At 47.8% G+C, this 20822-nt stretch overlaps 1 protein-coding gene across 1 annotated transcript in view; it reads right to left on the bottom strand.

Moving 5' to 3' along the window:
- Positions 1-258: 258 nt before the first annotated feature.
- Positions 259-20822, bottom strand: part of St8sia5 (ST8 alpha-N-acetyl-neuraminide alpha-2,8-sialyltransferase 5) — a 66675-nt gene continuing 46111 nt past the window's right edge. The window contains exons 4-8 of the mRNA XM_038331497.1: positions 13053-13139; positions 9299-9443; positions 7195-7307; positions 5143-5235; positions 259-727 (exon numbers count right to left, since the gene is read on the bottom strand). Coding sequence (XP_038187425.1) covers positions 259-727; positions 5143-5235; positions 7195-7307; positions 9299-9443; positions 13053-13139 — 907 coding nt within the window. The remainder of the gene's footprint in view (positions 728-5142; positions 5236-7194; positions 7308-9298; positions 9444-13052; positions 13140-20822) is intronic.

Genomic DNA, 20822 nt, shown 5'->3' with positions numbered 1-20822 from the left:
CACAAATATGTTCTCTGGGAAGCTGAAACTGAGTGGATGTGTGCTTATGAGGCCCCGACCTTGGAGAGTGGCCCGGGAGCTAAATGGAGGCACAGGATGGAGGCTCAGGACAGAGCTGACGTTGCATGGGTTCTGTCCCTGACTCCCTCCCCAGGACCCAAAGACAAACCCTAAATCCTTAGGGAGCAACAATGGTGGGGCCAGGGAACCCTGAAGGGAGGCGGATGGGAGCTGAGACACCTGTGGTAGGCCTGCCTGTCAGCCGTAATTGCAGGTGCCTGTGTGTACTTGGAGGATGCCACGGCTGTGCAGGTGAAGGAAGGCGAAGATCTCGGAGGGCATGGCGTGGAAGCCGGGTTTGGGCTTGACGTTGTCGTAGTAGTGGTGCATGATGTGAAAGCCCGAGGGGTTCATGGGGAAGGCCCAGAAGCCGAACAGGTGCACCTCCTCGCAGAGCTCCAGCGCCGCCGTGACTAGGATGAGGCCGCTGCTAATGCGCTTTGCGCGCACGCCCAGGTTGAGCCAATAGCGCGACACGCTTAGCAGGTACAGCGGGTGGAAGAAATAGACCTGCTGGGGAGACCCAAAGTCATCCAGCAGGTACTTGACACGGAAAGACACGAGGGTGTTGCGTATGGTGTAGAAGGCGGGCAGCAGCACCGAGGCATTCTTGTACACCTGCAGCACCCTGAAGAAGGGCCTCCGCCACTTCTCCAGCTTGTGGAACCTGCAGGGTAGCAGAGTGAGCAGCCGTAAGCTCTGTGCATCCTCGCAGCCCACCCTCCCCGCCTCATCCCCTGCTCGAGCCCCGACCTACCCCACCCTAACACCCCTTCCCTGCCCCTCACCTCCCACGTTTCACCCCCTCCCATCAGGGCTCACAGAGCTGCCTAGCTTCCCCTCCTCTTCTTCCTTTCCTACCTTTACATATTTATTATTTGTTTGTTTGTTTGTTTGTTTATTCATGGAGGGGACATATGCCATAGAGCACTCGTGTGGAAGTCAGAATAGCCTGACAGAATTAGCTCTTTCCTTCCATCATGTTGGCCCTTGTTATGGAATAACCTTTTGTACACTATGAAGTAGTATCACTCTGATTGGTTTAATAAAAAACTGAATGGCCAATAGTTAGGCAGGATTTCCAGGCACAGAGGATGCTGGGAAGAAGAAGAGCGAAGTCACAAGGAGAGGTGGAGGAAGTATGACATGTTGGAGATGAGGTAACAAGCCACAAGCCTCAGGGCAGCACAAAGATTAATACAAATGGGTTAATTTAAGTTATACGAGCTAGCTAAAAACAAGCCTAAGCTATCAGCTGAGCTTTCACAATTAATAGTCTCCATGTTGTGATTTGGGAGCTGGCTGTCGGGACAGAGAAAGACTTGCTACAAACGCCACCCAACGTGGGGTACATATGTCCACACAAGACTTGAGAAAGCTTTTTAAAATGTTCCAAACACACAAAAGCAGAGCCAAACACAGCTTCCTGGTCCTGCAGTCTCTCGTGCAGGCCATGGTAAAGAGAAGCATCTCCTGGCCACTGCCTGTGGGCTTACACCACCAGTGCACCATGAGCTGAGCTGCGTGGTGGTTTAAGTTTAGCTCATGGAGACAGAAAAGGTTACAGCTATGCAGTAAGGCAGATATGGACAGGGAAAAACCTCCAAACAAGTTACAGTGTGTTTTTAAAAATGTGTTTCATCTTTACAAAAGAAAAGAAAATGGGTATATATAGTCATAGAAAAAAGTAGTTTATAAATAAGATAAAATCTTTGAAGAAAAATAAAATAATATAAAAAGAAGAATAAAAATAAAGATGGAAAATACACAGTGAGTCTGGATCCTGTATAGTGTTGTATTGACTTTAAATTTTTTGAGTGCTGATGTGCAAACAATAGCTGCTGAGACACTGGATTATAAAAGACTACTAAATTAAACCAGTCTATATAGTTTTAAAATGTCCTAACTTCAAAATGTAAGTTAAAAAGTATGTTATGTTAGGGAAGAGGTTATGCTTTTGTTTCCACAGAAAATGAAAGGCTGTGGATCCCTTCAAGGTTGCTAGAGATCGGGTTTGATCAGGGAAGATTCCCTAAAATCCTGGCCACAACATAAAAAAATAAACCTAGAAAAACTATAAGACGGGTCACATATATTTTACCAGCTCAAACATAAAACAAAAAAAAATCATCTTTGGCTGGCTTGTGTACAATATACAGTCCCTAGTTGTGTTAATGCAGATGTATATGTTACCTTTGAAAGTTTGTGTTTTCAAAACAAGGGGCCCAGACAGCACTGAAAACAGGTGACCCAGGCAATCCAGCCTTTCAGAATGCCTCTGTTATAGATTCCTCAGAGTTCTGCATCCAGAACAGCTTCAAGGCTGCTGGCTGAGATGGTCTGGTCTCACAGACTCTCCTAGCCAGGACTCCAGATAAGCCTTGTGCTTTCTCATTGCACAGAGACTGGACAACAAATGCTATAACTAATCTTCCCAGGACTCAACCATTATCTCAATTTTCTCAGGTTCCCTAAAGATGCCTTCATCCCCAGACAACAGGAAGCAGTCTAGAGAACACAACATCCATATTCCCAAGAGATTGGTTGGGTGGGTTATGGATGAGTGTCATTGTTTAGGAGGGATATACAAATATAGGATAAAAAGACAACAATTAACTTCAAATATTTTACATTGGTATGGGTTTTGGTATATTGATACAAACTTAAAGTTATTTTGTTATATTGAATTTATGTTTCTACTCTTATTTGGGATATTGAGTTTATGCAGTTTGTTTAAAAGTATAATGTATAATTTTTAAAAATACAAGTTAGTAGTCAGTCATCTACAATATTCAAACTTATAGTCATATTAGTATATTTTCAAAGTTAAACAGATATGTTTTAAATAGATTGTTTTCAAACACTTCAAAGACCTAAATAATATGACATTCAAGATGTTTTAATAACATGACTTTTCATGACTGTGAGACACATCTGCTCCTGGCAGCACCAATCTACTTTAGAAAAGAATAATGAGCATTGAAGAACCTCCGATTGGAGTTTACTTTCTTTGTGGCAAAAGCTAGCCATCTGGGCAAGAAACTGCCCTTGCATTGGCTGCTGACAGTATGCATCCAAACTAGACAAACAGGACACAAAAATGCTGATCTTTTCCAAGACAAGTTGGGTCAGTCCTTCAAGATTCCTGATTTATAGAAAAGTCTGTCAGATATTCTAGATTTGTAGATTGAATATGGACGCCTCAGTGTTACAGAAGAACCTTGGGTGACTGTTCAAGGCAGAGAGATACCTCTGTCTTTTTGGAAGTGGTTTGCACCGCAAGCCCTGTTTACTCAGGTAATATTATATCCTTCTGGGTCTTTGATGGAATTGAAGATTAGATAGTTATAGTTTCCTTTAGTTATGATAGAAGAGAAGATAAATTAGGTACAAAACTTTGGACTCATCAAGAGAGGATAGATAATGGAGTGTTTTCTCTAGATTTGCCAAATATACATTGACTAGGCATTGTAAATGTAATTCTTACTTGATAAATGTTCTTATTGTATATATTTCATTTGTTAAAGTTAATACCTTTCCTTCCTATTTAGACATAGTTTTACTATGTTAGAGTTAAAACCTTTCCATTTTATTTAGGCAAAAAGGGGAAATGTTGTAGAATAATCTTTTTGTACACTGTGAAGACGTGTCACTCTTATTGGTTTAATAAAAAGCTAAATGACCAACAGCTAGGCAGGATTTCCAGGCACAGAGGAAGCTGTGAAGAAGAAAGGTGGAGTCGTGAGGAGGTGCAAAGGAAGCATGACATGTTGGAGATGAGGTCACAAACCATGAACCTTGGGGCAGCACATAGGTTAATGGAGTAATAAGAGCTAAAAAGAAGCCTAAGCTATCAACTGAGCTTTCATAATTAATAATAAGTCCCCATGTTGTTATTTAGAAGCTGGCTGGCAGGACAGAGAAAGACCCACTACAGGCCCTGGAGGTTGAACTCAGGTTGTCAAAATGAACAAGAAGAGCCCTTGACCCCCTGAGCCATCTTATGGCTCTTGAAGATGGTATTTTTTGATAAATGGGCACAGGAAAAGAGGCAATGTGGCCTGAATAACTGGTGTGGGGCTCTGGGGAGTCAGCCAAGCTCAAGTCAGAAGATCAGGGCAGATAAGGAAGGCTCAGAGGCTGTGCCTCCTAGTGGAGCCTCACACTACTCCCCTGCTATTTGCCCTGAGACTGGGAGTGACCATCTGACCCAGCCTTCTGGTCTAGCTAGGCCTCTCCTTGGTATCTTGGCTTCTGCCTACACACTCTTTCCAGTGACCATCTGTCCCTCCGCAGTTCTCTCTGCTCTCCAAAGGCTCCTGGCTATTGGCATCTGATGTAGTTTAGCCACTCCTCCGCTTCCCTGTCCCTCTTACTCACCCTCCAGCCAGGCTGAGGATGTACAACATACTAGCTCCTGCACACCGCAGGAGGCCCACAGAGGGCAGTCAAGTGAGATCTAAGAGCTTTGCATGATCAAACCTCATACCTGGACAAGGACATGGCCTGTCCTCAGACCCCCTGAAAGGCTGTTTTCCACCTCTAGGTAACAACTGCTCAGACCTACACTGCCCAAAGAAACATGATGCAGGACCCATGTATTGAATTAACCAGAAATGAGGGAAGTTATTAAAAATAATGCTCGGGCTGGAGAGATGGCTCAGTGGTTAAGAGCATTGCCTGCTCTTCCAAAGGTCCTGAGTTCAATTCCCAGCAACCACATGGTGGCTCACAGCCATCTGTAATGAGGTCTGGTTCTCTCTTCTGGCCTGCAGGCATATACACAGACAGAATATTGTATACATAATAAATAAATAAATAAATAAATAAATATTTTAAAAAATAAATAAAAATAATGTTCATTTTTACTTAACCAAATATTAAAATACTATCATTTTAGCATGTGATTAATGTAAAAATCAACAAGATGTGTTAAGTCTCTTAGTATGAAATCTTTGACACCCGATGAGTGCTTCATGTAGACAGTTGACCCATCTCAGTCAGGACCATGTTCCCAGTGCCCAGTGGTTGTGACTGGTGGCCACTAACAAGGAGCTCAGGTCTAGAAAGAGGACCACTGACCTGTCAATGATGATGCTGGGGTTCACGGTGACTACATCTGTCTTCTCCCCCACATCTGTGGCGTACTCCCCTGAAATGGGGGGCAGGTTGCACCTGCAGAGAGACAGTCTCACATAGTTAGGTTGTCAGCCATCTTCTGATGACTGGGAGAGGAAAGGGAAAGAAAGGAAAGGATTTGGTACAGGTCAGAGATGCCACCAGTTGGGCAGAACAGCTATGGTTGACTAAAGCAAAGGTCCTTCTGCCCTTTATCAGAAAGGAGCAGCAGGAAAAAAAAGAGAGAGAAAAACCCTCCAATCTTTGGTCTCACTGAAGTTACAACCATGGAGGTATTGAAACTACCACCGAAAACATGTTCTTGAAAGCTGTGGTCATCCCTGGGTCTCTGGGAAGGTATGGCATTAAGCAGAGAGGTACAAGAGCATCCCCTTGTCTGGAGACTCAAGGTTTCGCTGAGGAAGTGATGCTTGAGCTAAGGGTAGGAATTAGCAAAAGCCTGCAGCGGGCGGAAAGACCAAATAGCCTGTGGGATATTCAAAGATACCCTTTGAGAGTGCATTGCTGAGGTACAAGGTCGCAGAAGTGACCTGCAGAAAACCCCTGAGGTAGGAATGTGAGGTTGCCAAGGCAGCAAAACCCTAACCTCCAAAACTGGGTAACGCGAGCCTTAACTGGCAGAAGCGACGCTGCAGCTGAGAATACGCTAAGGATCCCGAGATGGGGAGGCCATTCTGGATTGTCCAGATGGTCCGGGGAAATCACAAGAGCCTTTGCAAAGAAAATGTGATGCCAGGAAGGTGTTTTAGAAAAGAAAATCCTCACAGGGGCTCAGTTGCTTGGGTTTTCGTTAATTCCCGATGTAGTCAAGCTGACAACCAAGAATCTGCATCACAAAAGGAGACATGGGGCAGGTGAGGGCAATCCCAGCAGGCAGGGGGCTGGGCAAAAAGGCGGCAGTTTGAAACCAGCCTGGGCTACTCAGTGAGAATTTGTCTTTTAAGAAAGAAAAAGGAAGAGAGGGAGGAAGGGAAGATGCGGGGTGGGGGTGGTGGTGACACTAGAATAGGTGTGTGTGTGTGTGTGTGTGTGTGTGTGTGTGTGTGTGTGTGTGCGTGTGTGTGTGTGTGAGTGTGTGAGTGTGTGTGTGTGTGTGTGTGTGTGTCTGGTGGTGACGATAGAAGAGAAAAGGAGAGTAGAAGACGCTGCAGTGCTGGCAGCCATGAGCCAAGGAAGGCAAGCAATGTCTACAGCTGCCCTAGACTATCCAGGAAGAGACAAGGTCCTGCTGGCACCTTAACTGCACCCCAGAGTGTGTGATTGTAAAACCTGTCTGTTCCAAGCCACTGGCTTCCTGGTAATTTGTCATGGTAGCAGGAAGAAATCCCTATACCCCCAAATAAGGCAAATGGAACAATAAGTCTCCATAAGACAATCTAGTTGACAGGTGCCAAATGTCCTCTGAGAGTGACACCAAGTTCTTTAGGAGGGTGGAGGTGAGGGCATCCTAGAAAAGAAACGGTGGCAAGAGCAGCTTGTACTCTCAGCTGTTGAGCCATCTCTCCAGCCTTTGAGATTCTCATTTTCAATTCATTTCCCCTGCCTGGGATAATGTGGAAAGTAAGGATCCCCGCATGGAAACAGGTGCATGTCACACAAGAAAGAAGAAATGCAAAGGCCCTCTCCAGCTCGGTTAGAGCCTGGCTGAAGTCACAGGCATCCCTCCTCCCGCCAGTGCTTGCAGAAGGGGACAACCCATGTAGGGAGTGGGGGCTCAGGGTTGACTGTCCACTCTACAGGACATTAATTTTAGGGTCTCCCATCCAGAATTCCATTAGTTCATCACATTCCCCCACATCCATTTTGAAAACTAGAAACCACAACCCCAGAGTCGAACAACCTGCTTGAAGGTATAGAGCTCGAGAGGTTGGGGCCCCCGAATAGTGAAGGTATGCTTCAGGTGGCAGTGGAGAAGAGGGACAGGGACATTGTGGGAGAAGGACTCAGAGAGGAGAGCCACGGAGGCGGCAGATGCACCTCCAGGAGCTCCCTTACCGGAAGACAAAGTCGGCACTGTTGATCTCCTTCCCGCAGCCGCTGTTCTTCAAGATGCCTCCGTTGCCCACCACGGCGCACTTCTTAAACTGAGATCGGTAGTAGGGCATTTCCTGGAGAGGCACATGCATGGTGTCACAGCCAGTGCCCCCCCACTTCATCTGAGGCTTTACCTCTGCCCCAAAAAATATCCCCTCTGTGAGCTCTACCTGCTGGACTGAGAGAAAGGGGGAACTCCACCTGCAGATGAGGAGGGGGCTAAAGAGACTCCTGCATTGGGTGACCCCTCCCATTTCTGTCTGCAGGCCTGCTATGCCCCCAGCACCCGCCAGCCAAGCAATTGCTGAGGGTACCACATTGCACCAAGAATTAGCCTCAATCAGAAGGAGCTACTGTGGCCCTCTGTGACACACTTGAGTCTGTGACTCACTTTCCCTGTGAGGACAGGTCCAGAGGACCAGGACGGGGAGAGCACTGGGGTCTCAAAGTCAATAGGGGAGAGAAACAGAATGAGCCACAGTAGTCTTAGGAAAAGTCATTGAGGGTTTCTTGTGTTTCCCATGAGTGTGTCAAGAACTTTCTGGAAACAGTCCTTCCTAGGCTCCATCTGATAACCACAGAACAGAATCTCTGGGTGGGCAAGGGGCTGGAAAGCTGGCCATTTAAAACCCCAGAGACACTGCTATGCCAAGGGAAGGCTGGAGAGTCATGGCCATGGGCCACATCTGGTCTACCACCTGTTTTCGTGTGGCCAGCAACCTGAGAATAACATTTATATTTTTAAACAGTCTGAAGCCACTCAAATAAGACAAGTGACTTGTGAAAGCTACGTTCACTTTCCAAGGTCGGTGCCACTAAGACGAATTCGCTTTCTTGAGTTTACTTGTGACAGTGACTACTCTCATGACCACTGTCATGACCACTGCCGTGCTGGGACCATGGTGGCAAGTAGTGATGGTGATGATGCCACCTACAAGTCCACTTACTATTCGGTCCTTTCCAGAGAAAGGTATGGAGACCCTGCTCTACCTCCTGACCTCAGCAATTCATGCCCTGGTTCTCCAAGGATCTGCAAGCCAGCCCAGGCTCTGTCAGATGCTGCTGTGACCTGCTTAAGACGAAAGTTTATCTGCCACACCGTGCAAGGCTCACCTAGTTAAGGTGACTCAATGCCACCACTGTGCTGTGACTTCAGATCATTGCCTGAGTCCAAATCTTACCTGGTCACTCTGGTACCAGCAACAGGACATCCACAGAGACTCTGGCTTCATCTTATTAGCACTTCCCCTGACCCACTAAAACATGCAGGGCATCCCAGAGCTCTCCTTCCAGAACATAAGCATGAACACACACCCTTGCCACCTGCCTCTCTGCTGAAGCCACACCACCTCAGTATCACAGAACCATCTGAACCAGTCAAAAGTACGATTTCTGCATCCTTTTCTCCAAGAGTCCAGAACTTGGAGCTAGCTATCAGCCTCGGCGATCTGCCCCCCAAGAGCAGGGAGCAACTACGCTATCACTGACCAGCCCACCTTCAGACAACATCTCTGATATCATAGAAGTATTAATAGTAGCTAGTGGTTGCTAGGAAGGGAGAGACATTTTCCTCAGCAACTCCAATAAAACTCATTGAGTTACAGAGAAAAAAAAGGATGAGAGGGGGCTCATTGGGAAAGAGAAGGGGCATGGGAAGGGAATAAGAGAAGGTGGTGGTAGAAGCGGCAGGAATATGATCAAAATACATTTCAGCCATGCATGAAAATGGCATAATAAAATCAATCATATGTGTAACTAATGAATGCTAAGGAGAGGCATTCTTACACAATGACCCCAAGGTTATCTGATGTGGCTGACATTCAGGCCTGGCTCTGTCCTGGGCCTGCTTTCTGGTGTTCACACACTTTGAATGGTTTTTCTCTCGTGCCTGCCTCGACTGAGTGATCACGGTATAATTAACCCCACTTCTAGATAGCTGTGGAATGTCATCCACACACAACGACAGAGGCAGAACTTTAACCTATTTTTGCCTCAAATCATACAAGCCATAGTTCGCTGGCATTGACCACCAGTTCCCTCCCGGACCACCACGTCGGGGATGTACCTTGGGAAACATTTGGAAGATCTCCTGATTGATGTGGAAGAAGCCGCTGGACACCATCTCATACCTGAGATTCGTCTCAATTGGAGTGTTCTTCTGGGTGGTGAAGAGAAAGCCAGGGGCGTTGCAGCACTTGGACAAGGTGGACCTGCTGGGCATGGAGACAGGGGTGACACTGGGCAGAGCAGAGAGGGGCCCCTTCCTTTCCATTCCATTCCCAGACTCACTTCCTCCCTACCCCCAGCATCCTCCTGGCACCTGGAGCTCTCTGTCTCTCTAGGGCCCATGTTCGCTGCCTATTGGAAAGCTCCGGCGACCATACTTCCATGATAGTTCTTGTCTTTAAAGGTTATGGCACATGCTAATCACATGCTAACCACTGGCCGTTAGTTCCTGCTGCAGGAGCAGCCTGCCTCACCACACAGCTATGCCATCTATGCCTTCTTACCGCCAGCTCTGCTACGTGTGCACCCCTGAAAATGTTCGCCAGGCACAGCTTGATCTCTTGCATCTCTTCTTCCTGCTGTCTCTTCCCCACTCTCCATCCGTCTGTCTGTCTGTCTGTCTGTCTGTCTGTCTGTCTGCCTGCCTGCCTCTCTCATGGCCCCACTCCAACATGGCCTCTCACTCTCTCCCTCCCACCTTCCCCAATAAACCTTTTGCGCCAACTCTGTTGTTCATGGCACGTTTAGTTAGTGGCATATCTTGGCAGGGACTGCCCAAAGGTACCCACTTCACCTTTCTTTTCTTTTTTTCATTACACCTGCCTTCTCAGGCTGGAAGGAAAGCCAGATACCAGACCCCTGCACCTCTCTAAACCTCACACAGCGCTCATCACGGGCTTGTTCAAACCACCCTTTACTAGCCACATCAGCCAGGCCTTGACTGACGCCCACTCACCAACAGCAAGACACCCCCACAAAGTTTACTGTTCTAGGACATGCATGCTTCTCTCTCTCTCTTTCTCTCTCTCTCTCTCTCTCTCTCTCTCTCTCTCTCTCTCTCTCTCTCTCTCTCTTTCTCATCCAGCAACCTGAAGCCAGAGCTCTTTAGGGTCTCAGCCTCCATGACCAACACGCAACAAAGATCTCCCCCGTTTCACACAAAACCAAGGCCTGTATGGTCACCCAAAGTGCCATGTCTGTCTGTCAGAAGCTGACTTAGGGTGAGGGCAGGCCCAGCCTGGGGATTCTGGGTTGGTACCAGATACCTTCCTGCAGAAAGTGGAACACGGCTCCTGAAAAATGTTCCAGGAATTCAATATAGAAAGAAAAGAAGGAGGGAGGAAGGAAGGAGAAAGAGTCCTGACATTTTGGTTTCAGTAACACTCAAAGCTGAGCTGCAGAGGGGTTAAACCACAGATACCAGATTTAAGGCGGGGGGGGGGGGAGCCCGAGGGAAAGGGGGCTGCTGAAGCAACCTGTTTTTCTCTCTTCTCCAGGACTTTCCAAGCAGACTTTCAAAGGGTTAGGTCCTGGGCAATTTTGCTCCCTGCCTTGTAAACTAATGGGCTCTGACTGTGGCCATGGGCACAGACCACCACTTTCTTGAGTTAGCCTGGAGTATACACAGCTCCAGGCTCAGTCCCCTGCATTGTCCAGGGAGCCCTGGGAAATGGACCTCCTTCTCTGTAGAGCCTTGCGATGGCCCTCCACAAAGCCCTGTAATGACACCTACACATACCCCCCAACACTCCCAGCAGGCTCAGTAGGCAGTGTGGAGTACACAGAGCTCCAGGCCCAGTGCCCCCTGGGTCCAGGCAGCTCCACAGAGCCCTGTGATGACCTCTGACAGTTCAAGGAGGTCTGAGGTGTTCTCATGAGCGCTGGGGTGGAAACATGAATTGGCACTCAGCGTCCAGAGGCCTAGAATCTGTTTTCTTCTCCGTGGCCCACAGATATGGGCCCCAGGCAGGTGGCTTGCCATTCTGGGCCTCAGTTTCTTCATGTATATAACACAGGGGTGGCTCTTCTGTTTCTGACCCTCTATGATTCTGTGACTCCAGCTTGTCCAAGCCAAAAGGTTAAATATAAAGATTAAACAACTTTTCATGATTTCACTTCTTAATGAGAAATCTTCACTGGGAAACCAGCTGACTGCTACTCATAGAAGGGTCTTTCTGGAGAGAATTGGAACTTTGAATGTGAGTAAGAAAGAAAGGCTGAAGCCTGGCAAGTGAGGAGCCAGGGTCAGCCTTACAAACCAGCATCTGAATCTTCTAGCTTTGCAGATGCAGAAACAATCTAGTCTGTCAGCTAGAGAACACTCCATACAAAACAAGCTGGCACATGGCTAACGTATGAACCAGCATGGCAAGCTTGCAGATGGCAGGATGGAGACAGTTGCTGGTCCTCTCCTGTACCTGAAATACCAGGGCCTCCCTCCTGCACTGTACCAGGCTCCCACCAACCTGGATGGAGGAGCTCTCCATTTTCCAGAAGTTTGAAGTGAGAGGCAACTGACGGTCCTGAGAGCTTTCTATTTAGAACACAGCAAGGTTCAATATTGCCTTCTTTCCCCACACCTAAATCCACGTCATATCCCTCAACCCCAGAGGGTCTCTGCTCCCCACAGCCTCACCTCACAGACCTCTATGCCCCCCACAGGTGGGGAGAAGAGCGGAGCAGAGCAAACCCCCTGGTGTGGAATCGCCACAAACTGAAAGAAGACATTGATAAAGAAAATACCAAGTCCTTGGTGAAACCCACTCTTATAGCCTCCTGTGTAGGATTCCTTCACGTTAGTTGCTGTGGGATGCCCTTTGTTATGCTGTGAATACGTTTTATTAACATTGGTTAATGAAGAAGCTGATTTGGCCAATAACCAGGCAAGGAAATCCAAACAAATCTACAGGGAAAAAGAAGGTGGAGTTGGGGAGACTCCAGCAGCCGTTGGAGGAGTAACATGCCAGAACAATGCCAGTAAGTCACAGGGCACATGGTGATACACAGATTATTAGAAATGGGTTAATTTATATGCAAGAGCTAGCCAGTAAGAAGTCTCAGCCATTGGCCAAGCAGTTATAATTAATATTACATCCCTGAGTGATTATTTGGAAATGGCTGCAGGACAGGCGGGGCAGAAAAACCTCCAGTAACAGTTGGCAGCTTTCAGTACTTAAGCCTGAGTGGCTGCACCAGTTTAGACACCAGCTGCCAGGACCACATCAATTTCCTAGTGTAAGGTCTACCTGCCCTGGAATGCTGGTGGGAGGCTAGCAATGGAGAAAACTCAAAAGCTCACCATTAATGAAAGAGCATTTTGGGATGCCTCTCATCTGCTAGGTTCCCATGAGAGCCTGGAAATATAGCTACTGCCTCTCCTAGAGCTTGCTATCTGTTAATTGTGGTTAACAAGCAATTAAAAAAATCAGCAACCAGGCTCAGATATCAGATAGAAGCATGATGAACTTGGGCCTCCAAGAAGGTAGGAAGAGACGCCATGCCAGGATGGGGAGATGGGGACAATGAGACTGTAAGAGCTATGGAGGGACCTTAAGCAAGCATCTCATTTCTAGAGGCCTTTGTGCACACACCAGCCTGAGCTACGTGTGACAGCCCCAACCTTGAAAGGCAAGGACCACAGCATAGCATGGGGCTGCTAGCTGACCAGGTGCTGGCCTTGCCACTGCTCACATTCCTAAGGCCCTTATGGCCAGCTCCAGACAGATGCCCACTGAGAACCAGATGATGGATATCTGAAGAGGTGGCAGTGGGGACCCACACCATGAGGACCGAAGGCAGACGGCAATGCATACTTGAACAGGTTGGCTTCGGAGGTGTCCATTGCCCAGTTGCATATCTGGAGGCGCTTCCACCTGTCAAACAGTTCAGACTGCTTCACCCTGTGGGAGCAGTGGGCAGAGAGCAGATGAGAAGGTCAGGTTGCACCATGTATTATTCCTGTTTCCAAAAACCCTCCCTTTCCCTTCCCCTGCATGTAAGCGGGTCGGTATGTTACTCCCTTGTATGCCATATCAGCAGTCGGTGTGTTACTTTCTTTACTCTTGATGGGAGGGCAATTCCAAAATCCCAGAGTAAAGCTCCAGGGCTATTCTGCCTCTGCCTCTAAGCACTGGGATTGCAAGTGTGTGCCACCACATCTGGCTTTTTACAAGCTAGTACTCCTTGTGTTTGCAAGGCAGGAGCTTGGCTGACTGAGCCATCTCCTCAACCCAAACTTTATAGCATTCTGTCCCAGACTCCCTTGAGACAGATCCAGCCAGTCCCAGTCACTGCCTTAAATCTGCAACATTTAATCCGCTGATTCCAGAAACAGCAGAGCTTGGAGACCAATCTCCTTAGGAGGGGAACCGGGGCTATCCCTCTAAAGAGCTTCAATCATCTGAAAGACATCAGGATGCTCCCGCAATCCATGACAAGCAGGACCAGAACTAAGGCAATGACCAGCCAGCCCTGAGTTCACAGAGATTGCTCAATCATACAGACCTCTCAACCGACCTCAGTTCTTCCTCTGTTCAGACAGTAGCCCATGTGAGAGCTCCAAGGACATGCTGAGATGCTGATGTCTTCCACTTCCCCAGTATAACTAACCTGGGCCATATTTATTAAACTCTCTTCCTGTCTTTCCAATCCTACTTTGTTGGATTTCTGGGGAGAGCAGTTAGACCCAATCTGTTGAGACCTCCCCCTCCCACTGCCCCAAGTCAGGTCCATGTCCTGGGATATCAGTACCATCTATATGCATTTGCTGGTTAGTTTTTGTCAAGTTGACACAAGGTAGGGTAATCTGGGAAGAGGGAACCTCAGCTGAGAATGCCTCCATTAAACTGACCTGTGAGCAAATCTGTGGGATATTTTCTTAATTGATGATTGATGTGGGAGGGCCCAGCTCATGGTGGGTAGTGCCACTCCTGGGCAGGTAGGTACTGGATGGTATAAGGGAGCAGGCTGAGCAAGCCGTGAAGAACAAGCCAGTAAGCGGCACCCTTCCATGGCCTCTGCATCAGCTCCTGCCTTGAGTTTCTGCCTTGTTTTCCCACAATGACGTACTGTTCCCCGGAACTGTAAGATGAATTGAACCCTTTCCTCCCCAAGCTGCTTTGGTTCAGTCTCTATCGTAGCAATAGAAAACAAACCATGATCAACATCAGCTGTCACCTCCTCCCTCCTCACCGTTCCTCACCTTAGACAGTGTCTAACCTTGAAGGCCAAGCCCTCGGTGCCACCCATGTTCCGCCCTGTCCCCATCGCCTTCCCCTCTTCTTAGTTATTTCTTCCCCTTGCAGTTAAGGTGTCACTAGGGACAAGTCACTCCCGAGCTCCTGCGTCTGCATGTGTGGAGTGAGCTGTCCCAGCCCTTGTCACCACCTACGAGATTCTTCTTACGGTCACCAGGCGGTTGACATTCTTTACATTTCCGCAGTGTTAGCCCTTTGTGAGTGGGGAACAAAGATCAAATGAGAGAAGAATATGTACAAGGGAACCAGCTTCCCAAAGTGTGTCCCGTGGAACTCTAGCGCAGTGTGATGCCACATGAGACTTCTATAAAAATGAGACTTCCCTACAGTTTAACCCAATTTTAAAATATTTTTAATCCCAAATACATTTATGAGCAAATGCATTTGGAAAGGCTGAGTTAAAGTCTAATACTTTCTTTTACCCTGAGACTCCCTGGATCATTTAATAGGTTCTCCTATATTGTTTCTTTTCAAGAAAGGAATACTGCACACATCACTTTCCAGAGATACTGGACCATGGAGCCTTATTTCCCCTGAAGTCCCACAAACACTGGAAATGCAGGACAGAGTGTACCTTGCACCCTGGCCCAGGCAGGCCAGGACTTCTCTTTCTAGGGCTAGGCAATGCATCCCTGCTCGGTGTCCTGGCTGGGAGCCTTTCGGAACTCACAGGTCCAGGACCCTGGATCTGAAAGGGGTCCTTAACGGAGGCTGTGCCAGCACCACCATGGTGGGAAGTGGCTAGCCCCCAGGAGCACAGGGTTCACCTCTTCATTTAACAGGAACTAGTGACATTTGTCCCCAAACATGGCCAGTCACTCACTGCCTACAGGGAGGACACAAGGCAAGTGGAGGAAGGGTAAGTGCAGGACAAACAGATGATGGAATCCAAGGACTTTGGTCTGAGATGAAGCTCAGACACTTCTAACCACAGGATGCCACGCCAGGTCTTAACTCTCCGACCCTCAATTTTAACTATGAATTGGACTTCAAAGATTTTTTTAATTTAATTTAATTTATTTTATTTTATGTGTATGAGTGTTTTGTCTACATATATGTATATGCACTACATGCTGGCATGGCCAGAAGAGGTAGCTGGAATTCTTGGAACTGGAGTTAAGGACTATTGTAAACCTCCATGTGGCTGCTGGGAACTAAACCCAGGTCCTCTACAAGAGCAGCCGGTGCTCTTAGCCACTGATCCATCTCTCCAGCCCCTTGCAGACTTTAAAAATTATTAAATAAGATGGCACAATAACAAACTGGGCAGGTGCACAGCACACAGGCAGTAGACATTGGTTATTGTTATCGTTGAGTCAATTTGACCAGGCTCTCCGCCAGCCTCTAGACTTTTTGGAAAGCCTGCACACCCTCATTCCACACCCTTGATAATTCTCCCTATAGGATAAATACCAGAGGGCAGGAACAGTCTGGGTTCCTCACTAACTCAGCAGGTACTGGAAAGACTGTGCTGAGTATAACAACAGACTAAGGAGTTTGCTGACGAGTCTGAGTCTAAATCCAGTCTATTTATTAAACACCTCTACATGGCCAGGCGTGCAAACATCGCATCTCCCTACTTGCATGGAGATCCCAGAACAACAACAAAGACATGCTGGAAAGAAATACAGGCTGCCTTGTCAGGCAAAGGCTAGGAAGAAAAGTAGAGCACAGACTAGAGAAGTGACAGACACATGGTTAGTCAGAAGCCTTCTCGAGGAGGTGTGCCTTGCACAGGATCTTGAGATAATGTGGATGTGGGTCACGTGACTATCTGGGAAGTAGCTCGGTCAGAGTGAGTACCAAGGCCCTGAGGCAGGAGCACGCTTGGTAGTTAAAGAAAGGAGTCCTCTCCTACCACAGAAAGCAAGCCTGCCCTGTGGCTTTCCCAGGCCTCACACAGCAGCCCCTCCCCCTCAGCCCACAGGATGGGAGAGAACAGGTGTTACCACACAACAGCACCCAGCTCACCCACAGCCCCTCCCCTTACCTCCCCGCAATCACAGCCCCCTAGCGCAGGATCCATAACTGCCTCAAACACTTCGGAGAAACAGCGCTGCCACGGCTCCAGGCCGCGGGCCCAAAGTTTGACTGTTCTCAGCATCCAGACCCTATTCTGGATGTTTCCAACGCCTTTGTCACATCCTGGATCAAGGTCACTGCTAGACACCCAGCCAGGAATCCTGGCTCCATCCCCAACTCACAATGTGACCTGGGTAAGTCATTTAATCTCTCGGGAGATTCTGTCTGTCTGTAAGGTGGCCCTTGCACCCTTGGCCCTCAAAGATTGTTCGAGAGAACAAATGGAGTTGCAATTATAAAAGTGCACTGTAGGATGCTGTTCTGATTCAGAGCCATCTTCACCTTAAAGATGATGGGCTGACCCAAACCACCTCTCCTTTCTCTTGTGGCATCACCGTCATTCCAGAAGAGAAACAAAGTCATTTAAACTTGCCAGGATAAAAAATGACAGGGAGGGGTGTCTCTGTGGAAGAGGACTTTCAAGAGGTCCACGGGGGGGGGGGGCGAGTCAAGGACAGGATGACAAAGTCCCCCCACACACAAAAAATTCTAAAGCCAGGAGCAGTGGGCAGGGGCATGGCCCTTAAAACAAGTATGGTTGTGAGTGACCAGGAGCCATCAAGGGGGTGCTTGAGCTCAGTGTGAGAGTATATGCCTAGCCTGCGTGACGTCTCGGGGTAGACCTCCCTCCACCTCAGGACTGAAGGGAAAACAAAACAGAGAAACAAAACCATCCAGTCCCATCCACACACTGCAGCTTCTCCAACCAAATATGAAAGGAGAAAAGTGGGGAAACCGGACAACCCTTCCTTTCTAAGGCTCATAGCACTCCCAGTTAAAGATGCGAGCATTCTGCAGCATGTCTCAAACATCTTCAGACTTGGAACCCCTACCAGCTTCTAAATGTTTTCAGCATGAATATGAACATGTGGCCAAGGGTAACTGAATCTATCTGGAGACAGAACAAGATAAACTGCCTGGTAAAACGACCACAGAGAAAACCACTGCAATACAAGAGGCTGAAAAGACATCCTTGATGCCCCCCACCAAAGATATCCAGGACAATGCCACATCCCTGAGAGTGGGGCGAGGATTCTCTAAGAACAAAGCGGAGGCTCTGGGGAGAGAGTGCACAGGAAGAACAGGGAGGTGGCATTAAGGAATTTTACCAGGATAGAGACGCAAAGGGTAAACAGAGAAATGATAAGTTTAAAAGATGCAGAGAGACCCTGTCTCAAAGAAATACAGGTCAGGGAGTAATCGAAGAAGACATCAGAAATCCATATTCACACTCAGAGAAATAAAGAAAGAGGAGAGAAAAGGAGGAGAGGGACAGAGAGAGAGAAAGAGATCATTTAGACATGAAGGACCCAAACCCTCCCCTCTCACCCACTGCTTTCTGAAACTCAACTTGAGAATGGGTAGAAGTAAGGAGGAAATGTGGATCATTTCTGTGTTCTTTAAAGGCAGAGGGAATTTTAACAGCCTTTGAGGTGCAGGGTCTGGAAACACTGCCTATGGTTGACGGGGAACCCATCCATGGAAGAGCTAGAGCTAAGCTTGGGTTATTCTGTTTAACAAAAACAAAATACTCTTTGCTGAGTACTTACAAAGGAAAAGATCTATTTATAGTTTCAGAAGTTGAAAGTTCCAGATCAGATGACCCCATCAGCTTAGCCTCTGGCAAGGGTACCAAAGGCAGTCACCCGACAGGGCAGAAAGCTTAAGAGAGTCAGGAGTCAGATTTAATCTTTTATAGCAATGTAATATCTGTGTGTGTGTGTGTGTGTGTGTGTGTTTGTGTGTGTGTATATGTGTGTGTGTATTCATGTCTGCACACGTGCATTCAGATGCACAAGCATTGTGTGTCAGCAGCAGCTATCTTCCTCAGTCACACTCCACCTCATTTTGGGGGGCAGGGTCTCTCACCGGACCTGGAGCTCACCAATTCAGCTAGACTAGCCAGCCAGAGGAGATCCAGGGGTCTTCCTGCCCTACCCCTCCTGCACTGGAGTTACAGGTGCATGCACCACGATGCCTAGCTTTTGTGTGGGTTCTGGGCACCCTAACGCAACCTTCATGTTTGTGTGGTTTTACCAAATGAACCATCTCCCCAGCCCTGCAGCCTAGTCTTGAGACCGTTCATTCTTTGAGACCATCTTTAATCTCTTCTAAGGGCGATGCCCCCAATGATGCCCCACTTCTTAAAGGCCCACCACCTCAAGCTTCAAGCACATAAACCCCTTGGGGGGGTAAACCACATCCAAACCACAACACCCTTAAACTAGGGAAATGTGAGGAGGGGGCTGGGCCTGAGGGAAGGAGATGGTGTCCTCACCTACCAAAGCAGAAGATCTAGGAATGTAGTTGGTGGGGGGTGGGGTGGGGTAAAGGGGGTCCCCTGCAGCATGCATACATTCCTGAGGAGGTTAGACAGAAGAAACAGCTGAGAATCATGGGAATGGAGCTAGGGTGAGAAGGCTGGACAGGCTCTGTCTGAGTTTTAGTACTAGGAGCTTCTGTGATTTACATCATCACAGTGCCGGTCTCGCTGCCCTCCCGCGTTCTCCCATGTCTCCAGGGCCTATCGCGTCTTCCTACTCTGTTTGCACTCCATGCTTATCTGCTTTCTCCACCACCTGTTCTTTGTACAAGTGCGGGCTGAGTCCATGAAGTGTCCGAGATCCCTGAGCTCACGGCCTGACTGCACTGAACCCTGACCTGGCAGAACACACAGGCTTTTGAAAGCCTTCTGGGCTGAGTTTCGAGAGGCATGGAGGACCTCCCAGGTCAGAGAGGGGGGCTTTTTTTGCCGGCAGCTTCTAGGCACTCTGTTTGGCCTCATTGCTGGACTTGCACCAAGTCCAGCCCAGAAGGGTAGAGAAGGAAGCCAGAAAGGCTGCCACAGAAGTTCTCAAGCAAATCCCCCATGTGGGTGTGAACATGGGCAACAACTGAAGGTTTGCCTTTAAGAACAGAGACATTCAAATGACTAGAATCAAACATAAATAATTTGAACAAGAATCAGTCCTGACAGATAATCTCAGAGTGACTCATGGTGCCTCAGACACTGTCAGGAAGCAGGGCACTCTCCCTCTGGAGGTTTTCTGGCTGACTGATTTTTACCGTTGATTTGAGAAATTTTGTATCAAAAATGCTTCTATGGGAATCACACATCTTCTTGTGTCCTCAGACAAAATACCTGTTGACACTCTGTGTGCCGGAAGGAACATGTGTGCCTCCACCCAGCTTCTGCCATCCACAGAAGGGATTTGACCTTTTCCGTATTATTCAGGTCAGTTCTGCTGTGATGCAGGTTGTGGGACGAGGCTGGAGCTCAGCAAAATCTGAGAGTGTGCAGATAATAACAGGACTTCCTGGACAGAAACCAGCCTCTGAACGCTCTGACATCTCCCATGGAGGACCACAAACCCTCAGTAACCCTCAGTTTAGGAATTACCCAGGAAGGGGGACACCGGGCTTGCCATTGCCTGACGCACCACAGACTGCTACAACTGACACCCTGTGAATGGTGTCTGGCCTGTACTCCTTCCTATATTTCTACAACTCAAGTCCCCAGACGAGACAGCTGTCATGGAAGAGAGAGCCTAACAAGACTGACTAAGTCTGAGGCCACAGCTAGGATTGCTGTTCATCCCAGGAGTCCATCTGAGGAGTGAGACAAGGTATCCTGAGGACAGATGAGAACTCGTGCAACTGTGAAAAGACCAATACATCACCGAAAAAGAGCCTATGATCCACTGATGTGGAATGCCCTTTTGTATGCTGTGAATATGTTTTATTACCATTGGTTAATAAAGAAGCTGATTTGGCCAATAGCAGGTAGGAAATTCAAGCAAAGATAAAGGAGAAAAGAAGGTGGAGTTAGAGAGATGCCAGCAGCTGCCAGAGAAGCAAGATGTGAGGTAATGCCACAGCCACGTGGCAATAAATAGATTAATAGAAATGGGTTGATTTAAGATGTAAGAGCTAGTGAATAATAAGCCTGAGCTAATAGGCCAAACAATTTGTAACAACTATTAAGCCTCTGAGTGTTTACTCATGAACTGGCAGGTGGGAGAGAAACCTCTAGTTACAAGGGACAACAGTGATCACAGGGACAGGGAAATCCGAGATTGCTCTTCACATCCCCGCAAGTCTTCGTCTGTAGGTTCAAACCAAAGTATCTTGGTAATTTCTCATCTGGTCTCTAAGTATCAGCTGTAACAGGAATTCTTATCTAAACTAGATGGGAATGAAGTCACTGGAGTGGGCCCTGGTCCCATATGATTGATGTTCTTGTAA

This window comes from Arvicola amphibius, chromosome 5 (genome assembly GCF_903992535.2).
Source record: "Arvicola amphibius chromosome 5, mArvAmp1.2, whole genome shotgun sequence".
NCBI lineage: Eukaryota > Metazoa > Chordata > Mammalia > Rodentia > Cricetidae > Arvicola > Arvicola amphibius.
This window is presented reverse-complemented; position numbering and strand designations above follow the sequence as displayed.